A 26,951-nucleotide genomic window follows, 5' to 3' on the forward strand; every position below is an offset into this window, starting at 1 on the left:
GAGTCCCAAAATTTTTCTCAAATTCTCTTTATGAATTCTTCTTCTAAGACCTAGTTTTTCATGGAATTGGATTGGGTCTTCTTAATTATGATTTATTTTATGATTATTGATCTAATTATTCGCAATTCATGTTACATTGCATGATTTCAAGTTGACTTTCATTGACCCATGCAATATGTTATTTTCAATTATAATTTTAAGGATTTATGACCATGATTTATAAAGGATTTCTATCAATGATGAATGATTATCAAGGCTTACAATGACTCATTAAAAGTAATGAATAATTAAGAACGATGATCTCAATGATGTTTCAAGAAAATTACAAAGGCTGTGATAGATTTTCTTCACACACTTATGTTAATGATGGTGAAGGATTCTCTCACCAACTCATTGATTCTTATGAATCAATCATGTTAATGAAATACTCTTATAATTAATTTTATGATGAGGATTGACATCTATTATTGTATTTTTTAATGATATTAATGACTATAATTGATAACTTTCTATTGGAATAATGACTAAGTACCGAGAGGACTTTAAAATGGGGTTCGGTCCGCTAGCCAAGTAGCTATCCAAGAAACTTCTAGTAGCAACCTTTAGTTCTAACTACATTTTCCGTGTAGGTTCTTATGCCAATATGGTCTAGCTAGTGCATCCATAAAATAACATAATGTTAAAGGGAGTTTCATCACGGAGTCTACCTTGGCAAGTAGCCTCCCCCTTCTCGGTGTGGGAGTACATCAGATTCCATGTTATACCTAACATGGTCTTATATGTTGGTTAAAGTTCCTATTCCACACCAAGGTATATGAAAAGGTATAAGTTCTCATGATGATGTTTTGATGAATTGACCACATAATTATGATGTTTAAATATTTTCAAGGTTTTACTCATGTTTTTTACGATATTGGCCAAGAATCCCATGTTCATATTGTTCTACTTTCACTGTTCATGCATGCTTCTCAAATATTTAGTATATTTCATATACTAATGCATACTTTTGCCTATAGTGTATCATAATATAGGGTCGGACGATCATCACACACCTCCCGCTCGTGGCTAGAGTTAAGCGTTATTTTCCTATTGTTGGTAAGTCCTCATGATTCAAGGACAAGACTTTAGATTTTCATTGCTTATTATGATTATTTCATCGTTTATATTGGGTGAGCTAGGAGCTTGTCGTATGCCCCCATCTAGATTAGTAAAGGCATGTTGGATGTCATGGAGTCTATGTTTTCTTTTCATTTCAAGTTTGAGACTTATTCTCTTTTATTGAGACTATTCTTATAGAGACTTTATTTCCGCATATATGTCTTATCTTTATTGTTTTTTTTACCTTATGTACGCTCATGAATGATATGCTAAGAGGATTGGTTGGAGTCTTTCAGGATTCCTATCGTCGTTTCACACTTAGGGCCTAGCTTGGGTCATGACAAACTTCGTATCAGAGTATAAAGTTTAAAATGTCCTAGGGAGTCTAACATTCCACGTCAAGTAGATTCTTGTTCATCAATGTGAAGTGTGTCACATCTAAGAATAGGAGGCTACGAGGTATTTTAGGAAATACATCACTTCCTTCATCACTCTTAAGTCATGCGATAGAGTTGAATTCTATAAGGTTTCTTTTTAACTCGTGTCCTATGCATTTCAAAAAAATGTCTCATCAAAAAGAGAGTAGTCATAAGATTGATCAAGATGGTAACCTTTTCTCTTTGGTGACCCACCTTCAAGTGTCGATATCTCTAATGCAGAGTTTCGTGATGCCATCTTTTATTGGCTCGGGTGGTGACCACTTAATTGAATCAACAAATGGTAACTCCTATGAAGACGAGTATTAAGAAAAGAAAATGGGTGAGCAAAAGAAATATTAGGAGAGAAAATGACTTTAATAGTCAGAATATGTCAAGGGGGAAACATTTGGCTTGTATTCGAAGAAGAGTGATGGAAAAGAAAAGTCCTACCCCTTGTTTTACAAGTGTAGTAAGAATCATCAAGGAGAGTGCATGGCCGGTAAAAATGGTTGCTATGGTTATGGTAAGGGAGGACATAAGAGAAGGGACTGTCCTATGGATTCTAAAAAAATGGAGATTCGTCAACAGGTTCAGCCTAGTGCTCCTTCAGATGACCCGACCCAGCAAGGCACTTCATCCGGTGTGTTAACAGTCTTTGACTTTAATTTTTATGCATCATTAGATATGATTTCTACTCTATCATTTATTACTCTTTATCTTGACATGAAACTCATTGTTAGTCTCGAGATCTTATTAGAGCCTTTTTGAGTCTATACTCATGTTGGTGATTCAGTAGTTGCTAAAAGAGTTTATAGAAATCGCTCAGTTTCAATTTTCATAAAGTCATCTCAGTCGATATTGTAGAGCTTGGTATGACCGATTTTAATGTTATTCTCGGTATGGATCACTTTCATGCATGATATACTTCTATATATTGTAGAACCTGTGTGGTCAAGTTTTAATTTCCTAATGAGCCAGTTCTAGAATGGAAAGATTGCAATTCCGTGTTTAAATTTCAATGCATCTTATGCCTTAAAGATCTGAAAATGATTTTCAAAGATTGTATCTATCATCTAGTACGGCTTAAAGCTAAAAATTCCAAAGCTCACTCTCGAGTCAGTTTCTATTGTTAATGAGTTTCTGGAAGTCTTTCCCAATGAGATCCTAGGTATCCCTTTCGAAAGGGATATAGACTTCGATGTTGATCCTCTCCCCAATACCCAGCCTATCTCTATTCCTCTTTACCAAATGACTTAGGCGGAACTTAAAGAATCAAAGGATAGACTTACTCCCACTCTAGTGTTGATGTTATCGGAAGGATCCGATGGTTTTGTGTTTTATTATGATGATTCAAGGGTTGTTCTTGGTTGTTTTTTGATGCAAAATGGTAAGGTAATGACTTATTCTTTTAATCAATTCAAGAGGCATGAAAAAAATTATCCGACTCATGACTTGGAGTTAGCGGCAGTTGTGCTTGCTTTAATGTATTCACCGATAATAAGAGTTTGCAATATGTATTCAACCAAAAGGATTTGAATCTTCGACAAAGAAGGTGGCTGAGTTGTTGAAGGACCATGACATAAGTATGTTGTACCACTCGAGTAAAATGAATGTGGTTGCCGATACTCTTAGTAGATTGTCCATGAATAGTGTTGTCTATGTAGAGAATGCAAAGAAAGAGTTAGGTCGTGATGTTCATAGATTACCCATTCAGGTGTTCAATTGGTTGATTCTGATAAAGGTGATGTTATTGTCCAAAATGATTCTAAATCGACTCTTGCGGTGGATGTTAAAGACAAGCAAGATAATGATCCTATTTTTGTTGAGTTGAAGAAAGTGGTTGCCGAAAAAGCCACTGAGGCTTTCTCTCTAGGGAGAGATGGTATATAGAGATATCAAGATCGTTTGTGTGTTCCTAATGTTGGTGTCTAATGATAAATGATATTTTCTAAAGGTCACAGTTCACGATATTTTATTCACCTGAGTTCCACAAAGATGTATTGAGATTTGAGGAAACACTATTTGTAGAATGGCATGAAGAAGGATATTGTGGAGTTTGTGGCCAAATGTTCTAATTGTCAACAAGTGAAAGTTGAGCATCAAAAATTGGAAGATTTAGCTCAAGATATTGAGATTCCTACTTGGTAGTGGGAAGCCTTGACTATGGACTTCATTACATGTTTGCCTCACACTCGTAGGCAACATGATTCTATTTGGGTGGGTGTTGACCGAATGACTAAGTCGAAGCATTTTCTTCCTGCTAAGACTTCTTATCCAGCCGAGGACGATGCTAAATTGTATATCTGAGAGTTGGTTAGGCTTAATGGTGTTCCACTATCTATCATTTCAGATTGAGGTACTCAGTTCACATCTTAGTTTTGGAGATTATTTCAAAAGGTTCTTGGTACTCAAGTTTAAACTTAGTACAAATTTTCACCCATAGACAGATGGTCAAGCCAAGCATACCATCCAAATCGTGGAAGACATGTTGAGAGCATGAGTGATTGATTTCAAGGGTAATTGGGATGACGACTTGCCATTAATCGAGTTTGCTTATAATAATAGCTACCATGTTAACATTCAGATGGCTCCATTTTAGGCCTTATATGGTAGGAAGTGTAGATATCTCTCATTGGTTGGTTTGATGTTAGTGAATTTTCCTTGATAGGACCCGAGTAAGTGCATGAGGCTATGGAAAAGGTTAGGCTCAATTGAATTTGAGGTAAATGATTGGGTTTACTTGAAATTTTTACTCATGAAAGATATGATGCATTTTAGTGAGATATGTAGGTCCATACCAGATTTTGAGGTAGATTGGCAAGGTGACATATGTTGGATTTACCTTCTGAGTTAGCATTAGTGCATTCGGTGTTCCATGTGTCCTTAGAGTTTGTTGGTGATCCTAGCTCTATTATGCCTTTAGACAGCATTGGTGTAGCAGATAATCTATCATATAAGGAGGTTCCAGTTGAGATTCTAGACAAGAAAGTTAGAAGGTTGAGATACAAGGAAATAGCTTTCGTTAAGGTATTGTAGAGGAACCAAGAGGTTGAAGGTGCTACATGGGAAGGCGAAGCTAATATGATTTTGCGATATCCTCATCTCCTTTACTCCATTCTTAGTTAAGGTATTGAGTTCCTCCATGATCCACTCCATCCAATTCATGTGTTTCAGTCATTCTTATGTTTTCATATGCATTTATGTTCATGAAATGAGTTTTAAAGTCATATATTAGCTTGGGATTGAATGTTCCATGTTTTTATGTATTTTATATTGTTTTGCATTTATGTTGGGCTACTATGTCTCTTTACAAATCCATTCATGCGACTTTGAATCCCATTTGAGGATGAATGTTTCCAGGGAGAGATATTGTAAGACCTAAAATTTAAAAAGTCGGAAAATAGAGTTTAAGATAGAAATAATAGAGATATTACACTAGATAAGGACCGTGAGACCCTTCACGGCTGTACTTAGCTTCACAACCCATGGAAAGGGACCATATAAGTTGCAAGATATAGGGGAATGGTAAGGGTCTATAGAGCGATCTATGGCATGTGGTGCGTATCACAAACTGTGAAGTCATTCGTGAACTTGACCCCCAAGACCCCTTAGGTAGGAAGACGACCACGGAAAGCCCCACAAACCATGGAGGACTTCATGGAAATTGGTGACCTTTGTGAAATCAACCCCTCCTGACCCAGTCCAACCTTTAGTACCACGCCCCCACTATGACCCGTGGTGACCTTCACGGTCGTGGTGCCCTCCGGTGCAGGTACACAATTCAATAAGTTCAAGGGTTGCTTTGGTCTTTTTCTTATTGTTTCATTAATGTATTTGGATGGTTTTTGGGTTAAATCCTATTAAATTGACAATCCTAAACCTTCCTAACTCCCTCATTCTCGCCCTAACACCCAAATTAGAAAATCCTTTCTCTAAAGTTCTCTCCCAAGGTTCATCTTTTTCATCAAGCAAATTCCAAGGGTTTCAAGATCAAGTCTCCCAAGTCATGAGAAATTTAGGTCTTCTAAAGTCTAAGGTATATGTGAATTCATCCATAGATCCTTTCATCCATGGAGTCTCAAGGTTTTTCTCAAATTCTCTTTATGAATTCTTCTTCTTAAGCCCTTGTTTTTTCATGGAATTACATTGGGTCTTCTAAATTATGATTAATTTTATGATTAATGATCTAATTATGTACAATTCATATTACATTGCATGATTTTAATTTTATTTTCATGAACCTATGCCATAAGTTATTTTCAAGTATGATTTTAAGGATTTATGACCATAATTTATAAAGGATTTCTATCAATGATTTATGAATGATTATCAAGACTTATGAATGACTCATGAAAAGTTATAAATGATGAAGAATGATGATCTCAATGATGTTTCAAGCAAAGTATAAGGTTGTGATGGGTTTTCGTCACAGACTCATGTTAAAGATGGTGAAGAATTCTCTTACCGACTCTTGGATTCTTATGCGTCAATTATATTAATGAGCTACTCTTATAATTATGTTTATAATGAAGATTGATATCTATTATTGTCTTTCATAATGATGTTAATGTCTATGATTTATGACTTTTCATTGGGATAATGACTAATAATCGAGAGGACCTTAAAGTAGAATTCAATCCGGTAGCCAAGTAGCTGCCCAAAAGAATCTTAGTAGCAACCTTTAGTCCCTAATTATGTTGCACACATAGGTTCTTATTCCAATATGACCTAGCTAGTGGATCCACAAAATAGCTCAATGTTAAAGGGAGTTTCATCACGGAGTCTACCTTGGCAAGTAGTCTCCCACTTCTTGGTGTGGGAGTACATCGGATTCCATATTATAGCTCGCATGATATTATATGTCGGTTAAAGATCATATACCACAGCAAGGTATATGAAAATGTATAAGTTCTCATGATGATATTTTGATGCATTGACCACATGATTATGATGTTTAAATATTTTCAAGGTTTTACTCATATTTTTTACTATATTGGCCAAGAATCCCATGTTCATATTGTTCTACTTTCACTGTTCATGCATGCTTCTCAAATACTTAGTACATTTCATATACTAATGTATACTTTTGTCTACAATGTATCACAATATAGGGTCGGACGATCATCACTCACCTCCCGCTCGTGGCTAGAGTTGAGCCTTATTTTCCTATTGTTGGTAAGTCCTCATGATTCGAGGACAAGACTTTAGATTTTCATTGCTTCTTATGAATTTTTCATCGTTTATATTGGGTGAGCTAGGATCTTATCTTATTCCCCCATCTAGATCAATAGAAGCATATTGAATGTCATAGAGTCTATGTTTTCTTTTCATTTTGAGTTTGAGACTTATTCTCTTTTATTGAGACTATTCTTATCGATACTTTATTTTTGCATTTATGTCTTAGCTTTATTTCTTATTTTACCTTATGTACACTCATGAATGATATGCTAAGAGGCTTGGTTGGAGTCCTTCAGGATTCCTATCGCCATGTCACACCTAGAGCCTAACTTGGGTCGTGACATAGGTTGCCAAAATTACACTACCAACACTATCTTTTTCATCTCTGCTAAGAAACTTATTTTCCTATAATTCAAAGATAAAACATAATCAAATCTACTAAAAATGCTTAAAAGACTTGCAAAATCCCAAGTTTAAAGCATTACAAGTATCATAAATTAATGATATATCAAATCCCTTATCGGGGGATGAGTGAGGAGTTGCTATAACAAATGGTAGGATCTTATCTATGCCAGCGGCGCAGTTTTTGGGATTTTAGTTATCTAAACTCTTACTCAAATCGGTGCTCATTACTTCTCTCAAAATATGCATTTATTCTCATAATAGTAATAATGATTGTGTTGAATTAATATTCAAAATACTCTTTTACAAGAATACTGAACTTTCACTTTGTCTGATTGAAACTGCTTCTGAAACTATTTATTCTCTATTTAAAATAGTCATGCTTATATCAATACAAAATAATGTATTAGAAACCATTCAAGTTCCCCTAAAACTCTTCTCAATGATAATAAGAAAATACTTCAACTTACTTTTATCAAGAAAACAAAGCATAATGAATAGCAATGAAAAACCTTTAAACAATTCTTAGTTAAATAGGTTCATGTGAAAATAAGCTTGAACACCAATTCAAGGATTAGTATTACATGAAGAAACACAATATCAATGAAAATACTTAAAATTCAATGAAAAGGAATTAAGACCCATTCAAAAATTTAGGAAACCTTGGGATAAAACCCTAGGTTTAACTCTTACTAATTGAATTTAGACGTAGGGAATGAGCACGAACTTATTTCATCACTATGAATAGCCTTACATACTTGGAAGAATGAATTTTTTGAAGAAGCTTGAAGAAGTTGAAACTCTAGTTTTCTCCTCTTGATTCCTCGCTCTAATCCTTGAAAATAATTATGGAAGTAAGTAGGTCGAATAATACTGATAAGGGACTTGATTGTATCACAAAACATCGAGGTTTAGGCTTAAAAGATGAAAAAGACAAATTTAACCTTTCTTAAAAATTGACGAAGTCGCCTACGAGAGGCATCTACGGTATGTGGTCCCTTTTATGGGAAGTAGAAAGCTCTCGTGAAAATTAGGCTTGATTTTTAGGATTGCTGAAGTTTGAATTTATGAGCCTTAATTATGGGTCGTAAAACTTCTTCGATTCATCCTGTTCATCCGTAGAAAAATTGTAACATTCCTCAACGCTCATAACTGCCTTAAGAATGCCTTAGGAATATGCCGCTCGTGTAACACATTATCCTTATTCTTTTTGAGAAATTCGAGTTCAGAATGTTGATCAGGGAGTCAAAACCTGTGGAAAAATAGTCTTGGTGGATTTTTAAGGCTCGTGTATCGAAAAAATGAATTTTGTAAAAAATTGCACAAAACAGTGAGGTATGCGGCAGCTTAGCATCGCCCACTTGTTCCCGTTCAGTGTAATTTTTCCCAAGTTAAAATCTGGCCAAAATCTCATTCTCTAAAAATTGGCCTATCCGGGAGCAACTCCGCCTCTGAGACCCAGGAGATGTTTTTGGTTCGAATTCAGGTTTTTTAAGTAAGGGAACTTTAGACATTTTCCTAATTGTTATTTAATGAACCTGAACATTTTTAGGGCCTAATTCTACTCTATAAGCTACCCTAAACCCTTAATTTCATTCATTCTTCTACAATTCACCTACTCAAATATTTCTCTCTCCCCAAGAACTCTATAGGACTCCATTGAAGAATTCCAAAAGATTGAGTCAAGCTCTCCATCAAAACTCTCAAATTCTTTGGTTTTCTCACTCAAGGTATGCGGTATTGATTCATTGATTCTTTCATCCATGAAGCCCAATCAATTTCTCAAGTTTTTTATTAAATTCAAATATGGAATTTTAAGGGTTTTATGATCTCTATTCCAATTGTATGAATTATGATTCAAAATTATGATTGTGAGTCTAGTTTAATATAAATTGATAGTTGTCGCATTGAATTGAAGAGTTTTTCCTTTAATTTTCCTATATTGATCTTTAGGGTTCACGTTATGCATTATGGGTATTTTCAATTATACTTTCAATGATATTATCTTTATAAATTATATATGGGATAATAGAAAGTATATGATCATGCATGTTTTCAAGTTAATTTCATGATTTTCAAGTCAATTGATCATGTATTCATGTTTTACCCTAATTTCAAAGTATGAATTATGATTGTGTATTTCAACTATGATCATGAATTATAAGTATGTTTGAAAATATGATTTTCATGTAAATTATGGAAAAGGTTACTTAGGGCCCAATGTGGTGCCTTAAGGAAGATATGAATTATGTATGTATGAATTGTAATGTGGAAGGACTATACCCGCATTGCAATTATATTATAAAAATGAGCTACTATATGATTTCAAACCTATGATCCTGACTATAATATATGTTCATTATGATTTCTATACTATGTAGTGAGAGCTTACCTACCACCGAGTGGACCTTGGAATAGGCATTCTCTCCCATTGTAAGATCCCATTGTCCCATAACTACGTGCCGCCGTAGGTTAAAGGATCACCCGTAGAAGAGGCTTGATTCTTTAAGTGTCACTCATAATTGAGGCTTGATCCTTCATGTAGCTTAGTGGATCCACTTAGGCATATTGGAGTCTACTTTGGCAAGTAGTCTCCCCCTTTACTCCGATGTATGGGTAAAAATTGGGACTCCATGTTATAGCTCACATGGTTTATGTCGGTTAACGGTCGCTCTCACAAAGGTAAAAAGGTATCTCTCTCAATGTACAAGGTATTTCTTACTATTGCTAAAATATCTTTCACCAAAACTTTGAATTTCAAAATGACTTTTATCTTCGAAATATGGATGGTCCTTTTTATGTTTTAAATGACTAATTCTATCATTTACTTTATATGATACTTTTATGTTTTATTATACATTGATCCTTCTTATGACTACTTATGATTTTTTTTACTACTTCTCCTATCATGCTATTTAAAATGGTAATTTGCACAAACATGGTTTTCTATACATTGCATTTCCTACATACTTAATACATTCCAACATACTAACACATACTTTTTGCCTACATTATATCGCAATGTATTGACGGACACTCTATCCTCTTACCTTGGCTAGTTGGTGTTCCATTGAAAATTTATGTGGTGAGTCCTCATGCTTCGAAGGCAACTCGAGTTATTCTTTCCTTTATTGTTGTTCTTAGAATATGATGATGTTTAAAGACTATTCTATGTAGTGTTATTACTTTCTTTGAAGGTGAGCTAGGAACATGTCCTAGTCCCCGCTTATGTAGTCATATAGAGGCATGTTTGGCATATGTATAAGAAGACTATGTTGTCGTGATTCTCTTTAGATGTGCTATATTCTTGGACTTTTATGAGTTTTCTCTTATTGTTCACCTTATGTATGCTTATGCTATGCTAAGATGATTGGTTGGAGTTTCTTAGAGAATCCTAATCGTCGTGTCACTACTAGGCCCTAGTTCAGGTCATGACAAACTTGGTATCAGAGCACAAGGTTCAAGTGTCCTAGGGAGTCCCACATGCCGCATCAAGTAGAGTCTTATTCATGGGTGTGAAGCATGCCACATCTATGAGTAGGAGGCTATGAGGCATTTTAGGAAATCTTTACTTCTTTTATGATCCATATCATGTGATAGAGCGTACTCCAGGTCTTTTTGCCCTAACAATTGTTCTTTGTGATTTTCAGAAGATTCCCCAAGAAGAGATCAAATCCAAAGAAGGATTGGTAATAATAAGGGTTTCATAAGTCCAAGTTCCGTGTTGGTTATTATAAAGAAGGAGGGGTCACTTCGCATGTGTATATATTATCAGCAATTGAATAAGGTCACAATAAAGAGTAAGTATCCCATTTCAAGAATAGATTATTTATTTGATTAATTGTGAGTATCCTATTTCAAGAATAGAGGATTTATTTGATTAACTCCAAGGTACAAATCACTTTTCCAAGATTGACCTCCGGTCCGGTTATCACCAATTGAGGGTGAGGGAGTATGACATTCCCAAGATGGCTTTTTGAATGAGGTATGGATATTTAGAGGTTTTGGTTATGTCATTTGGATTGACTAATGCTCCCTCTATTTTTATGGACTTGATGAATCAAATTTTCAAACCATACCTAGATGTGTTTATGGTGGTATTTGCTTTAAAATTGAGGAGACACTATCTCTATAGTGTCCATGTAGATGTTTTTACCGATCACAAGAGTTTGCAATATGTGTTTAGCCAAAAGAATTTGAACCTTAGGCAAAGAAGGTGTCTTGAACCCTTAAACGACTACGATATAAGGGTATTATACCATTCAAGTAACGCAAAAGTTATTGTCGATGCTCTTAGTAGGTTATCCATTAATAGTATTGCTCATGTGGAAGATAACGAGAAGAAGTTAGTTAAAGATGTTCATCAATTGGCCCATTTGGGGGTAAAATTGAGTGACTCTAATGAGGGTGGTTCTCTTGTTTGAAATGTTCAGAATTATGATTTGTAGTGCATGAGAAATTGGTGGTTGATGAGAACATCGAGGTTATCTCACAAGGGGGAGATGGAGTACTTCGTTACCAAGGTCGGTTGTGTGTTCCAATATTGATGTCCTAAGAGAAACGATATTGAGTAAAGCCCATAGCTCTTGATGGATGAGTTAATGAAGATTGGGGGGAAGAGTGGGTGTTTCGTATTATCATAATTGTGGTACGCTTGGTCTATTTAAGGTTATAGACATGGAGGAAGAGCTAGATGAGACCTTGTTGTGCAATAGATAGATAAGATTATATCGGTATGACCTTTGGTAGGAGTGAATACCAATGAAGATATAGAGATGCTAAGGTAGACACGAAACATCTTAAGTGATATTGACTTCAAGGGAGCCATAAAGTGGTTAGAATGGTAGGCTTGAATGTGTGGTTGTAGATATGTGAGTTATTGTAATAGGACAATGATGAATTATTGTTAAGGGTTTCAAGTGAGTGTATTAGAGTGGTTTAGAATTAGGCTTGAATATAGTGTTTATGACATATGGGTGAATGTACGATGTATTGGATATTTCTTTATTAGGTCTCGAGGTTTGTTTAATATGGTAGTAAGGGGTAGTACTCTTGGAATAGAATTTGCTATAGAGGTAGAGGGCAATAAAGTGTATTGATAGAATGTCATGAAGAAGGACATAGAAAAGTTTGTGGCTAAGTGTCCCAATTATCAATAAGTTAAGATTGAGCATCAAAAATTGGGAGGTTTAGTTCAAGACATTGAGATTCCTACTTGGAAGTGGGAAGATGTAAATATGGATTTTGCAATGGGTTTTCCTTGTACAAGGAGACAACATGATTCTATTTGGGTCGTTGTGGACCGAATAACTAAATTGGTACATTTTCTACTGGTCAAATCTTCTTATGGTGCTGAATACTACACTAAGTTGTACAGTCGTGAACTTGTGAAACTTCATGGTGTTCCTTTGTCAATTATATCGGATAGAGGTACTCAATTCACTTCACATTTTTGGAAGTCATTTCAAAAAGGTCTTGGTACTAGAGTTAAGCTAAGTACCACTGTCCATCCTCAAACTGATGGACAAGCCGAAAGAACGATTTAAACTTTGGAGGATATGTTAATGCTATATGTGATTGATCTTAAAGAAAGTTGGGATGAGCATTTGTCATTGATTGAGTTTGCCTACAATAATAGTTATCACTCTAGCATCTAAATCGCTTCTTTTGAAGTCTTGTATGGGAGAAGATGTAGATCTCCGGTGGGATGGTTTGAAGTAGTTGATGTAATGGAGAAAGTAAGGCTTATAAGAGAAATATTGAAGATGGCTCAAAGTCGTCAAAAGTCATATTCGGACACTAGGAATAGAGAGCTTGAATTTGATGTAAATTATTGGATATATTTGAAGGTGTCACCTATGAAAGGTGTGATGCAATTCGGTAAGAGAGGAAAGTTGAGTCCTAGATATGTAGGACCCTATAGGATACTGAAGCGTATTGGCAAAGTGGAGTATGAGTTAGATTTGCCATTTGAGTTGGCTATGGTTCATCCGGTATTTCATGTCTCAATATTTAGAAAATTTATGGGTGATCCAAGATCTATTTTGCCATTGGAAATTATGAACGTTGAAGAGAATTTGATTTGTAAGGAAGTCTCAGTGAAAATTTTAGACCGGCAAGTGAAGAGGTTAAGTAATACAGACGTTGCGCCCATCAAAGTGTTATGGAGGAATCAACAAGTAGAGAGTGCTACATGGGAAGCGAAAGAGGGCATGATGAAGCATTATCCGTATCTCTTTCCTTCCACTCAATATTAAAGGTACTAAGTTGTTCATGATCAAATCGATTAAACTCCTACGTTTCAATTCCATATGTCAATCATATGAATGCATGATTCATGAAAATATTTTTTTCTCAAAAAGGCCATGTTTTATGTTAAGTATGAAGTTTACATGTTCTATGCATTTTCAACGTGTCCTCATGTACATGTTGGGTTGCTAGTCCTCTTTTCCATGTCCTTCTTATATTAGTTGAATCTCATTCAAGTACGAATGTTCCTAAGGGGAAGATATTGTAACATTCCTCAAAATGCTCATAAGTGCCTTAAGAATACCTTGGGAATAAGACGCTCGCGTAACATATTATGCTTATTCTTTTTGGCAAATTAGAATCTGTAATGTCGATCAGGGGGTCAAAATCTGCGGTAAAACGGTCTCGGTGGATTTTTAAGACTCGTGTATCAAAATATGAATTTTATCAAAAATTGCACAAAATAGTGAGGTGCGCGGAAGCTCTGCATCGCCCACTTTTTCCCGTTCAGTGTAATTTTTCCTCGAGTCAAAATCTGTCCAAAACTCATTCTCTAAAAATTGGCCTATCCGAGAGCAGCTCTGCCTCTCAGACCCGGGAGATGTTTTTCGTCCGAATTCAGTTCTTTTAAGGGAACTTTACATATTTCCCTAATTTTTAGTTAATGAACCTGAACATTTTTAGGGCCTAATTCTACAATATAAACTACCCTATACCCTTAATTCCATTCATTCTTCTACAATTCACCTACTCAAATATTTTTCTCTCTATGTCATGACCCGAACCTAGGTCCTAGACGTGACACAGTGAATGAGACACCCAGAGGTACCTCACCCAAGCCTCTTAGCATTCATTAAGCATTTCATTGGTAATGGTAAACAATAATAAGCAGAAATAAAAACATTTTCCATTTGTGTCCAAACATACCTCTACTAATAGACTTGGCGGGGGCTAAGACATATCCCTAGCTCACCCTCATAATAAGTGTCAAGAAATACCTTAATAAAAGTCTTACTATTCTACATAACATAAGCTTATAATAAAAAGAATGTTGTTCCTGAAATATGGGAACTCACCACAAGCAATCTTCAAACTAATTCGAGTTAGCCACGTGGAGGAGATGGAGGAGCGACGTCGATTCCTACATGATGATATCATGTAGGCAAAAGTATGCGTTAGTACTTTGAATGTACTAAGTATGTGAGTATGCTATGAAATGAAGAACATAAGAGAGACATGAGTAAGCAATATGCATAAGTGAATGCATGCATTAGACATCATCATATGAGACTTTAAAATATTCATTTTATGGGGAAGTGACCATAACCGACATTTAAGACCATGCGAGCTATTACATGGAATCCAACATAAGCTCCTACGTTGGCACGGGGAGACTACTTGCCAGGTAGAACTCTATTCAGATTACATTTAATTATTTAACATTTGGTGGCTACAAAGGCCTAGCCGACAAGGGCTCCTATGATGGCACATAGTCAATGCAACATGAGACTTTACTTAAGGTCCCCTTAGGTCGAGTCCCCATCTACATGCTACATTCGGTGCTAGGTCAAATCCCACGGAATAACATTTAAAATATCATAATAACATAAGCATTGTATAACTTTAGACATCAAATCATCATCGGTGGAATAGCTCATTAAAACCTTTGGTTTATAATATCATCATGACTACCATGCCCTATTTACCGTTCTACTAATGAACTTTGATTTACAAGAAAATTAGGTCTATAATCAGTGATGGCATTCCGGGTACCATTCTAATTGGACCTTTCATTTTGGAAAAATGTTCAAAAGCATTAACGGCCTATAGGGAGGTCAAACATGTCATATCATAACCTTAAATATTTCATTTGATTCAATGTGAGAATTGTCCTTTCACATTGAAACCTTAATTTGGCTAAGAAGCCTTTTTTATCAATCAATCATTCAATCATTTCACAAGACTCCCTTAAACATAGGCATTTGCTTCATAAACTTTCATTTTGAGTCAAAATTTCAATTCAACTTCATTTCAACATAAGAAGACTAGGTGTGTTCATTTCATATAACTTTCAAATACATTTAAAAGAATACTTGTATGCATGAGAGTGATATAAATGCATCAAATCAAACATCTTAAAAATAACCCACCATATGCACTTTAAAACTATTTTCAAGCCTTCATATAAGTACCTTGATAAACCATCCATTTCATGTAAATAAGAATCAACATAAGTCAATATAGGTAATAAACTTCAAATATTCAAGAATCTATACATTTGGAATCGTTGTATGAAAATCCATAAAATTTCTCATCACTCGAAATTAAGAGTCAATATGCATATATATCAATAGGGGTAAATAAATCTAAAATATACCATAATCTATGCATTTGGAATCATTATGTAAAATACCATAAGATTTCATCATTTAAAAATTGATATACAAAGTTGAGACAACATTTGGGCTCCATGGGTGGAAGAACCCATGGATGAAAACCCACATACCTTAGATTGAAGCTTTTAAGAAAGTTTGATTTTTGGTCTTCAATGAGGAGCCTTGAATCCTTGAGTTTGATAGAAAAACTGGAGGGGATTATTTGAGAGAGAAGAGGATGAAGTTTAGGGTTCTTTGGAGAGGTGAAAGGCTGAAAAATGACTCCCAAACATGCCCAAGTTCGTATATATTGTTTAGGGAATTGTCCAACTTGCCCTTCAGCAAAGAAAATCTGGAAAATGGGCCAAAACCCTGCTGGCGCTATAGCTGGCGTGCTGCGCCAGCACCCAAACTATTAAGGCTAGTTTCGGGCGCTATAGTGGTGCCGAGCGCCACTACAGCGCCGGGAAATTTCTGCAGTTATAGTCTGTGGTAAAATGGTCATAACGTTTGACTCAGAACTCCAAAAATTACAATCTTAGTGGCGTTGGAAAGAAGACTCAAAGAACTTTAATTTGATAGGTTATGGTCCACACAATTCGTTATATAATAATATATATGGTCATTTGAAGTTGACCCTTATACAAACTCATTCGGAAACTTAGCTGAAACGAATTCTTTGGACTTAGCTTGGGTTTAGGGATCCCTTATGACCCTAAATCACATATAATACCCTTTAATTACTTAGGAATTGATCCTAACTCATGAATTCACTTTAAAGTCACAGAGTACGATCATATACATACATGAAAAATGCTACAGGTCTTGGCGTAGAAATTTTTGTGGTGTTACACTCTACAAGAACTCTATAGGACTCCATTGAAAGAATTCCAAAAAATTCACTCAAACTCTCCATCAAAACTCTCAAATTCTTTGGTTTTTTCACTCAAGGTATGTGGTATTGATTCATTGATTCTTTCATCCATGAAGCCTAATCAATTTCTCAAATTTTCTATTAAATTCAAGTATGGAATTTTATGGGTTTTATGATCTCTATTCCAATTGAATGAATTATGATTCAAAATTATGATTATGAGTCTATTTTAATATAAATTGATAGTTATCGCATTGAATTGATGAGTTTTTTCTTAAATTTTCCTATATTGATCTTTAGGATTCACGTTATGCATTATGGATATTTTCAATTATACTTTCAATGATATTATCTTTAACTATGTATGTGCTGATAGAAAATATATGATCATGCATGTTTTCAAGTCAATTTCATAATTTTCAAGTCAATTGATCATGTGTTCATGTTTTACCCTAATTTTCAAGTATGAATTATAATTATGTATTTCAACTATGATCATGAATTATAAGTATATTTCAAATCATTATTTTCATGCAAATTATGAAAAAGGTTACTTAGGGACCAATGTGGTGCCTTAAAGAAGATATGAATTATGTATGTATGAATTGTAATGTGGAAGGACAATACCCACATTGCACTTATGTAATGAAAATGAGTTACTCTATGATTTCAAACCTATGATCATGACTATGATATAAGTTCATTACGATTTTTATGCTATGTATGATATTCCGTTAGAAAATCACCATCAATACCTCGGTCTAGGTCCGAGATAATCCTTTGTTCTGCAATGTTAACAGAATCTTTGATAGGTAAAGGAGGCAAACAAAAAAGCTAAACATTTTTTTTCTTTCGCGCGAGAAGGAAAGCACTTTTGGGGGCTGACGGGATTCACCACAACTTATGACTTCGCCAATAGGGCACTACGAAGAACAAGAAGTTCTGAAGTTTAAGGAGAAATTTGTACCAGGTGATGTCGTTTGTTGTATTTTCATGTATGGGACAAAACCTAGTCATAAGTGTTCAATGCTTATGTTAATATAAAAAAGAAAGAATTTTTCGACAACTTTGTCCGCCGGTTTCAATATTCGGTGGATGATGTTTTAGACGGAGCAACGGCTAAATATGTTAAAGAACAGCTTATCTAGCACCGAGTGGATCTTGGGATAGACATTCTCTCTCATATTAAAGGCAAGAGACCCTTAGTAAGATCCCCTTGTCCCATAACTACGTGCCACCGTAGACTAAAGGACCACCCGTAGAAGAAGCATAATTCCTTAAGGGTCACCCATAGTTGAGGCTCGATCCTTTATGTAGCTTAGTGGATCCACTTAGGCATATTGGAGTCTACCTTGGCAAGTAGTCTCCCCCTTTCCTCCAATGTATGGGTAAATATTGGGATTCCATGTAATAGCTCACATGGTTTATGTCGGTTAGCAGACGCTCTCACAAATGTAAAAAGGTCTCTCTCTCAATGTACAAGGTATTTCTTACTATGTCTAAAATATCTTTCACCAAGACTATGGATTTCAAAATAAATTTTATCTCCTACATATGCATGGTCCTTTTATGTTTTAAATGACTAATCCTATCCTTTACTTTATATGATACTCTTATGGTTTATTATGCATTGATCCTTCTTATAACTACTTATGATTTTTTTACTACTTCTTCTATCATGCTATTTAAAATGGTCATTTGCACAAATATGGTTTTCTGTGCATTGTATTTCCTACACACTTAATACATTCCAACGTACTAACACATACTTTTTGCCTACATTATATCGTAATGTAGAGACGGACGCTCTATCCTCTTACCTTGGCTAGTTGGTGTTCCATTGAAAATTTGTGTGGTGAGTCCTCATGCTTCGAAGGCAACCCGAGTCATTCTTTCCTTTATTGTTGTTCTTAGAATACGATGATGTTTAAAGACTATTCTATGTAGTGTTATTACTTTCTTTGAGAGTGAGCTAGAAACATATTCTAGTCCCCGCCTATGTAGTCATGTAGAGGCATGTTGGACATATGTATAAGGAGTCTATGTTTTCATGATTCTCTTTAGTTGTGCTATATTCTTGGACTTTTGAGTTTTCGCTTATTGTTCACCTTATGTATGCTTATGATATGCTAAGAGGCTTGGTTGGGGTTTCTTCGTAAATCCTAATCGCCGTGTCACGGCTAGGCCCTAGTTCGGGTCGTGACAAAAATATACTGAGGGAGGTTCCAAGACTTCATTCCACGAGGTAAGACTACGGTTCGTGGTTATTTCTACGGGCCGTAAAAGTGGCTCGTGAAAATCACAGAAATTGTTGGATTTTAGAATATTGGTCTATGAATTGATCTACGGTCCGTAGAAAGTTCTACGACTCATAAACCAAGTTCGTTTTATATACTTGAAGAAGTTGAATTGCTAAACTTGATCTACGGATCAAGTCTACGACCTGTTGAATTTATGGCTCATAATCTTTGTCCGTAAATCTCATTCTTTTCTTGATTCTGAAGTTGGTTTCATCAGTCTCCTTTACAAGCTTTAATTCTATTTACGGGTCCTATACAGTGCTAGTAAAATATGATTTTCTACAGACTTAACTCCTTTTCCTAGGTCTTTTCCAATTTGATCTGAGCTAGAATATTTAGGAGTGTTACATAACATCACCTAGTTGCTGTCAAGATCAACTAGTGATGCATCAATCAAAACTCTTGACCTTGTATTCTCCAGCCTTTGAGATACACTATGATGTATATTCAATATACCAGTTGTAAATGTGGAAGAACCAATTTTTACCACATTTTGATTATCCTCAACAACCATCAATTATGATGTTTCAACAGTTGCCAAAGTTGAAACATGCCCCTGTTCTTTAATAGTCTATCCAGCTTTTTCGACGCGCGCACTCAGTACCCCCACAATGCCTTACCAAATTTGTGTTCAATACCTAAAGTAACTGATGATTTCTCTTTACCATTAGGAAAAAAATCCAACAATAGAAATACTTATTTGAACGTTGTCTGTAGGAACAATTTTATTTTCAACCATTGTTTTGATATTAACTAGATTATTTTGGACCTCAACAACATCTTGTGCATCTTTATCAGATGTGTTTCTCCGCTAACAAATCACAATTCAACCAGACTCAATATTGTTCTATAAACACAAATCTAGTAAAGCAAGAAATTAGAAGTCGATTAAATTTCCAAATACACAAAAACTAAACTGTAACACTGTAAAATATATTAATATGAAACAGGTTCTTTAAGCTGGTTCTTTGTATCAGCTGGACATCGATCTTCATTCAGAACTCTCTCAAATATTGCTGTTGCTTATCTGATTGTTTTGTGCTTTTACTGTCAGTATAAGTGTTGAGTCTCATTATGGAAGACGTTGTGCATTTATAGCTCTTGGTTGTGCTTTCCAATCTGCTAAGAACTCTTCCTTGACAAGGACTCCAGTTTTGTTTGGATACTTGAGTCTATACATCTTTGGACTACTTGTCTGAATATGCTTTGTACAGACTCGTGATCTTTTCTACTTGAGACTCTTTTACTCCATAGAGTCCTAACATGAGTTGGGCTACGGATGCTAGACCATATATTATCTACCTACTTCATGTACTTAATTAATTACTTTGTCAATCTTCAAAATATTCCCGAATCTAACAATTTTAATAGATTTGACATATCTTTAATTTAACATCATAAAATTTATTTTTATTTTTATTTTTTAAAATTTTGTATCAAATCAAAATAGAACAAATAAATTAAAACTGAAAAAGTAACATTTATTAGCATCTTAAATTTTATAGAATAAGGGGCAAGGGCTATTGGCTGCAAAACAGTGAATTAACCAGGGATGTGATTTATAAACCAAGCATTCGCTGATCCCTTACTGATTCCATAATCAGTGGCTTTTTTTTTTGTCACACTGACCACTGCTACATTAGTCCTGTTCTTCTGGCTATTTCATTTTAGTTTGATTGGCAGTCAGTAAAAGAGATAATGGTAAAAAAACACGGCGTGAAATGTTATTTTTTTTGCGAGTTTTCTAATGGAACTATCAGGTGTTAATGTTTTCTATTTGAACTATCACCAACTATTTATCAAACACAATTCGACTAATATCTGATGGTACGTGGTGCACACTCTCTTTTTATATGAAGATGGTGTCAAATAGCACTCCATGCTGATAATTAAATAAATTAATCGAATTTGCTTTTAAAAAAATTAATAGATAATGATAAAAACACACACTAGAAGTATCATCTTTTGTGATTTTCTTACCTAAACTATTAAACATATGCATTTGTTATATAAACTATCATCAAATATTTATTAAAATACAGCTCGGTATCTCTTTTCTTTATGACCTATTGTGTAGTCTGATGAACAGTGTTTTTATAATGTCAATGGGTCTTATCAACTGAAGAAACATGAAACTGCAGATAATAGGAACGGATAGAGGATATGTGATTTTCCTAACGCAAGAGACGTTGAAATGTAGAAGAAAAAGCAACCAATAACACCTGAGGAATGGTTTCTTGCTGTATAGTCCACAAACCACACATTTCTTGAATGATTTGATGTCCTTTGTCCTCACAAAAGTTAAAAAACTGTAGCAGGTATAGATCACAGTGGATTGCCTTTTCAAGTGTTTTGCTTCTTATAGTAGTCACTTGAATTATGAGCCACCATCACTAGCAGCTCCACCTACATTTGTCTTGTTGCTTGTGCTATTTCTGTGCAAAACAGGACTGATAATGGGGCCATGCCCTTTGGCTGACTTCAATTAATTACCAAGGCTCATTCTCTTTGTACACTAAGCTTCTTCTTTTTTTTCATTTAACCTTGTTTGTGTTCTTCTACTTATATTATATGCAAAAAAAAATGTTTCCTTTTAACATTATTTGTTAAAATTTTGAAGAACTTTGATAATCCTTTTCTTGCCACATTCATGTGGTTCTTAATTACTGAAATACTCCCTCCCACTACTAAAGACTTCACTATTTCTCCCATTACATTTTTCACTAAAAAAAATTCAATTGCTATTCCCACAGATTTTTTTATTGAATCGGTGTGAAAAAAATAGTAAATGTTTCATATGGTAAAATTAAGAAGTTTTTCACTATTTTAGTGATAATCTATTTTTCAGCATGCATGTTTCCATTGAGTAGGTTGGGTGGAAAATCATGTTTTATAGCATAAGTTTTTTCACTGATTTGTAGTGGAGAAAACTTTGTTACTAATAGTGTTTGTCCAATTTTACTTGTTCAGTATTGACTTAGCACACTTCTTGAGGAACAATAAATAAAATGATAATTTTATTATTTCATGCTTTGAATATAATAAATTCAATGCTTTAGGAAATGACTATAACGGTAAATTAGGAACTAAGTGATAAACTATATCTTGATTTTCTATACTTGACAAAGAAAAAATAGACATGTATTTTTAGAGACTACTGGTGTTTTCGCTTTCATAGATTTTGATTCAAATTAATGGGAACACATGACGTTATGCATGCAAACTTTAGTGTCTTAATTAACTGAGATTATAGTGTAACCAAGATGATATATTCAACTCATTTGCATTCAGGTAAAAGAGAACAACATGATGAAGGAAAAACATGGAAAATATATCCAGCTCACTCTCCTTTCCTCTCTGAATCCACAAAAGTTAGTCATAATTTCAGAGAAGCAGATTAGTAAAAACTTCTATGTGTTGGATTGGTTTGATGATTCAGCCGTAATACTACATGGAACGTCGTCCAGGTTGCTGAAAGCATCGAAAGGACTGTCAAGTTGAATGTCTGTAATCAATCGACGAAGGTCAGAAGCCTCCTCCTTGAGCTGTATATTCTCTTGAACAATTTTTCCATGAGATTCTGAGACTTGATTTAACTTATTGATCAGATTATGATTCTCTGTTCGAAGACGATGCACTTGAAACCATAACTCATCAAGGTGCCTCTGCTTCCTCATCCTTGATCTTCTAGCTGATTCTCTGTTAGATATCATTCTCCTCTGCTTTCGTTCATCGATGATTCTATGTTGTTGTTCCTCTGATTCATCAGAGGTTGAGTTACTGCTGATGCATGATGGTGGTGTACTCATCAACTCTTGAATAGGAAAAAAGGCCTGATAGTCATTGTTAGAATTTGTTAGGAATGTGCTGAATTGAAATGTTGGTAAGTTTTTGTGCATGAAGGTGTAATCAATAGGAAGTGATGAGATGTTTTCTGGAGCTAAATAGTGGATTGTTGCAGTCTCTGATGAAATCATGATCAATTGTATTTGGAAGAAGGTTTAGTTTGCAAATAAAGATATTAAGGTTGAAGTTATAATGGTCAGGTTTTATAGGAGCACAAGGCTTGAGAAGTGGGCCAAGATTCAGCCACAATGAGTTAACTGTACTGTGAGAAGCTGATGAAAGCAGATAATAGAAGTATGCATAATAAAAGAAGGTATAATATATAAATGTGCTATTTAATTTAACATTATCTGATATTTATGTTTTTTAATTTTGAGCATGTACAATAGTGCTTAAACTTGTGTAGAGTTGAACAAATAGACACAGGCGGCCTACTCGGTGTCCTAAATGGAAATTCGTATCCTACGTGGTGTCCATGCCACGTAGGACGCATGTGCCTAATTGTTCAATTTTATACTAGTTTAAGTACTTATTTATGTACATTCAAAATTTAAAGACATATATGTCAGCTGAATCCAAGTTAAAATACAGATTTTTGTATTATATTATGCCATTGAAAAGAATAGGCATCAACTCTGCCTATATGTACAACACACGATGCGAGCAAAGAAGTCTAGATAAAAGAGGAGGGCTATACTAAGGTGATGACTAATCCAAACATAGTTAAACTACGAAAATTAAACATATAACCAACCCCAACTGTTTGATAGCAGATTTGGTTTTAAGTTTTAGATAGGCATAATAGATAAATGTGTCTTTTAACTTGACTTCAACTATTTTGGGTGTGCACAAATATGTACTTAAATTTGTATAAAGTTTAACAAGTATACATATGTGTCATATGTGGCCAATTTGTGTCCTACATGATATCTTATGTGTATATGTCACCTAGGACATATGTGTCTACTTTAATTTTACACAAGTTTAAATATCTACTTATGCACGTCTAAAGTTGAAGAACATATATGCTAGTTGAGATCAAATTAAAGGGCATATTCCTATATTATGCCTTCCAGATAAATGGGGGAGTTGTGGTTAGTTGATGACGAACCTAAAAATATATAGTTAAAAACTATTAAAATAATTTTTATAACCTACCCAACTAGTATGGGATTGAGGCATAGTTGATGCATATTTAATATAGAAAGAGAAGGCATTATGTAAATGCATATCATGTATGACCATTTAATGCATGCATATCATTGATGAGATCGTAATGAAGGTTGAGTTTTTGGATAATTGTGGAACAGTACATGTAATGGTGCTTACAAGGAAGAAAAGTTTGTGATGATTGGGACAAGAATTATTTAAACCCGTGATTGGTATGGAAGAAGTAGAAGAAGAAAAACAGTTCTAAAGTCAATCGTAGAATTCAGAAACTATATGCAATTTGAAAATCATAATTAAAGTCTCACAGCCAATAGCAATTATGAATTGATGACGAAATCTAGGTCAATTGATGAAAAGTTATAAACTATTTAAAGCATGAAATTTTGATGATTACTTTAAAAATGATGAGTCGAAAGGCACTTGAGATTGAGATAGAATGGACCCATGAAAAAAATTAAATAGTCTATGTTATAGTATTATATAGGTATCACAGTATTCTTTCTAGCTTTTATTCAACTGGCCATAATTAGCTAAATTATCCTCCACACAGTTGAGAGCATAATTAAACAGAGAATAAAGGGTCAGGTTTTTCATAGAACTGTAAGAAATTGAATAAATTTGTTCTTCCTTAATAATTAAGTTAAATATGTCTCTGTCATTATTAATTGAGGTGAAGTTTCCTCTAAACTATGTGAAAAGGAATAAATGTGTCTTTAATTTTTTACAGCTTTAATGAAGGATAAATTGAATTTTTCTTGAAGTTCTAAAAAATTCAACCTTTATACATAGTTCCAAAAAATTTGACCCTTCCTCCTAATTTTGGGCCCTAATTTTAAGTTTTTAAATTATTTATTTATCATCTTCATCTTCTCTTTTCCTTTTCTTTCTCTTTAATTTCTTCCTCTCTTCATCACCACTATTAAAAGCATCAAATTACATTAAAATATCAACATCACGAGATCGATTTTTCTAAAAATGCAACCTCAAAGTAGATCACAAAATGCTTTATCACTTTTCAAAAGTGACCTTAAGAGGTTACAACAAACCAACCTCAGAAGGTCAGTTGTTTGAAATTATTTTGAAGAAGTATCGACTTCAGGAAGTCGGTTTCAAAATCACACTACAATTATATAATGCACTATTCAATAATATAACCCATGTCTTAAATATTTCAACTATCAAACCATTAATGCTTATTTATTTAAGATATTGATTTTGTTTATTTATACTCTTTAAAATTCATCTTTAGTGCGGAAACAACCAACCTTAGAAGACGGTTTCTTTCTTTCTTTCTTTCTTTATTTTTTTGCTTTTGCAAAAACCAACGTTAGGAGGTCGGTAGTTTGAGAAAAAAAATTATTAAAAATGAGCTCAATTTTTTGATATATATAATTAATTTTTTTAAAAAAATACCTTTTGAGTTCAGTATTTTTCAAAAATACATAAATAATTTTTTAATCTAAATAGAAATCGACCTCCAAACATAGGTTTTCACTTTTTGGATTTATGAAACTAAAAAATCAATATTTTTTGACTCATATGATTCAAAGGACGAAAATAGGTGATTGACGATAGAGGTAGTGGTGCATAAAGAAAAAAGGAATAAAAAAGTTGTATAGCCCTATAAGGGTTAAATTATATTTCTTTTCTCTCTCTTTGCACCACTACCTCTACCAGCAATAATCACTCTGGCTTCCTTTTTTGACTCATATACGACTATACACCTACATTACTATATTGCATGTTCAAGTCATCTAACGCATTCCCAAGCGAAATGCAAAAGCCATACTCTTCTCTTTATAGTAACATAGTTGAACTCATTCAGAGGTAACTCGACTGAAACGAAGTGGTGTACATGGTCGTCTTAACCCCTAGGCCACTAAAGTCATTACTTGGGGCCCCATATTTTTGGGGGGCCCCATTTTAAAAAATAAAGTACTTATACATATATTTTTTTAAAAATCATATGTACTTCTATTTTTTTTTTTAAAAAAAGTATGATTTAAAAAAATCTAACATTTAAAGGGCCTATTAGTTTCCACTTTTCTAGAAAAATAGAATAATTTTTCTGAACAGTTTCCTTAAGTGGAAATTGCACTTCCTTATATATCTCCTAATAATTTGAGCTTATGTTATTATTTACTTTATATTCATCACTTTTATTCGCTATTTTATTATTTTTATTTTTAATATTGAACTCTCTCCTACAAAACTTATTGAGTTACTGTTGCTTACAAGTTACAAAAAAAGGCAGTCCGGTGCATTAAAGCTCCCGCTATACGCGGGGTCCGGGGAAGGGCCTGAGTTGCTTACAAGTTACAAAAGAACAAAATTTACTTTTTGCTATTTTTAAAAAATTTCAACAAGTGCAACAAACCAATAAGTAATCATTATATTGAAGAAGTGCAACACTATTTTGATATATTTATATCAACTTATCAAATTTTTGAGTCAGGTAATTATTCTAACTTTATTTTATAGTTTTTCTTGAAAAATTGTTATTGTTGATATTCTTAGTTCATAAGTGTCTATATTCTTGTTTTAGTTATTATTAAAATTTATTTAATTTAAATATATCAATTAGAAAATATGATCCGATTTTACGAAAAGAGAGAAAACTTGAAGAATTAAATAAATCCCAAAAGGAGTCCTTGAGAGATTTTTAACAAACAATAAAAATCTTGAATTGAAAAATATGGAAGGATAATCTTCAAATGAACAAGTCAGCAATAGAGTTGGGTTAGACGATATTAACATCCAAGAAGAGTATCTAGAAGAAGTTGGTGAAACATGTGACATAGTCCCGATATTCAAGAACCCCTAAATAATTTAAATAGTTGCATCCCTAAAAATAAATGTGACGATCTTTCTTTATATATATATATATATATAAAACTAATTAAATAAATAAATATTAGCGCTCCTCTCTAAAGTTTGGCTTTAGGCCCCCTATCTTGTTGAATCGGCCTTGGTGGTGTAGATGGTGGTGGGGTGAATAGAAAAGAAAATTAGGAGAAGAAAAAATAATGATGGAGGCGAT

General features: G+C 34.1%; 1 protein-coding gene across 1 annotated transcript; it reads right to left on the minus strand.

The window, feature by feature from the left end:
- Positions 1 to 22,194: 22,194 nt before the first annotated feature.
- Positions 22,195 to 22,897, minus strand: LOC129871269 (basic leucine zipper 43-like). Its single transcript, XM_055946174.1, has one exon. It carries the CDS (start codon positions 22,870 to 22,872, stop codon positions 22,306 to 22,308), a length of 567 nt encoding a protein of 188 aa, XP_055802149.1. The 5' UTR covers positions 22,873 to 22,897; the 3' UTR covers positions 22,195 to 22,305.
- Positions 22,898 to 26,951: the final 4,054 nt, after the last annotated feature.

The sequence above is a fragment of the Solanum dulcamara genome, chromosome 10, assembly GCF_947179165.1.
Source record: "Solanum dulcamara chromosome 10, daSolDulc1.2, whole genome shotgun sequence".
Lineage (NCBI taxonomy): Eukaryota > Viridiplantae > Streptophyta > Magnoliopsida > Solanales > Solanaceae > Solanum > Solanum dulcamara.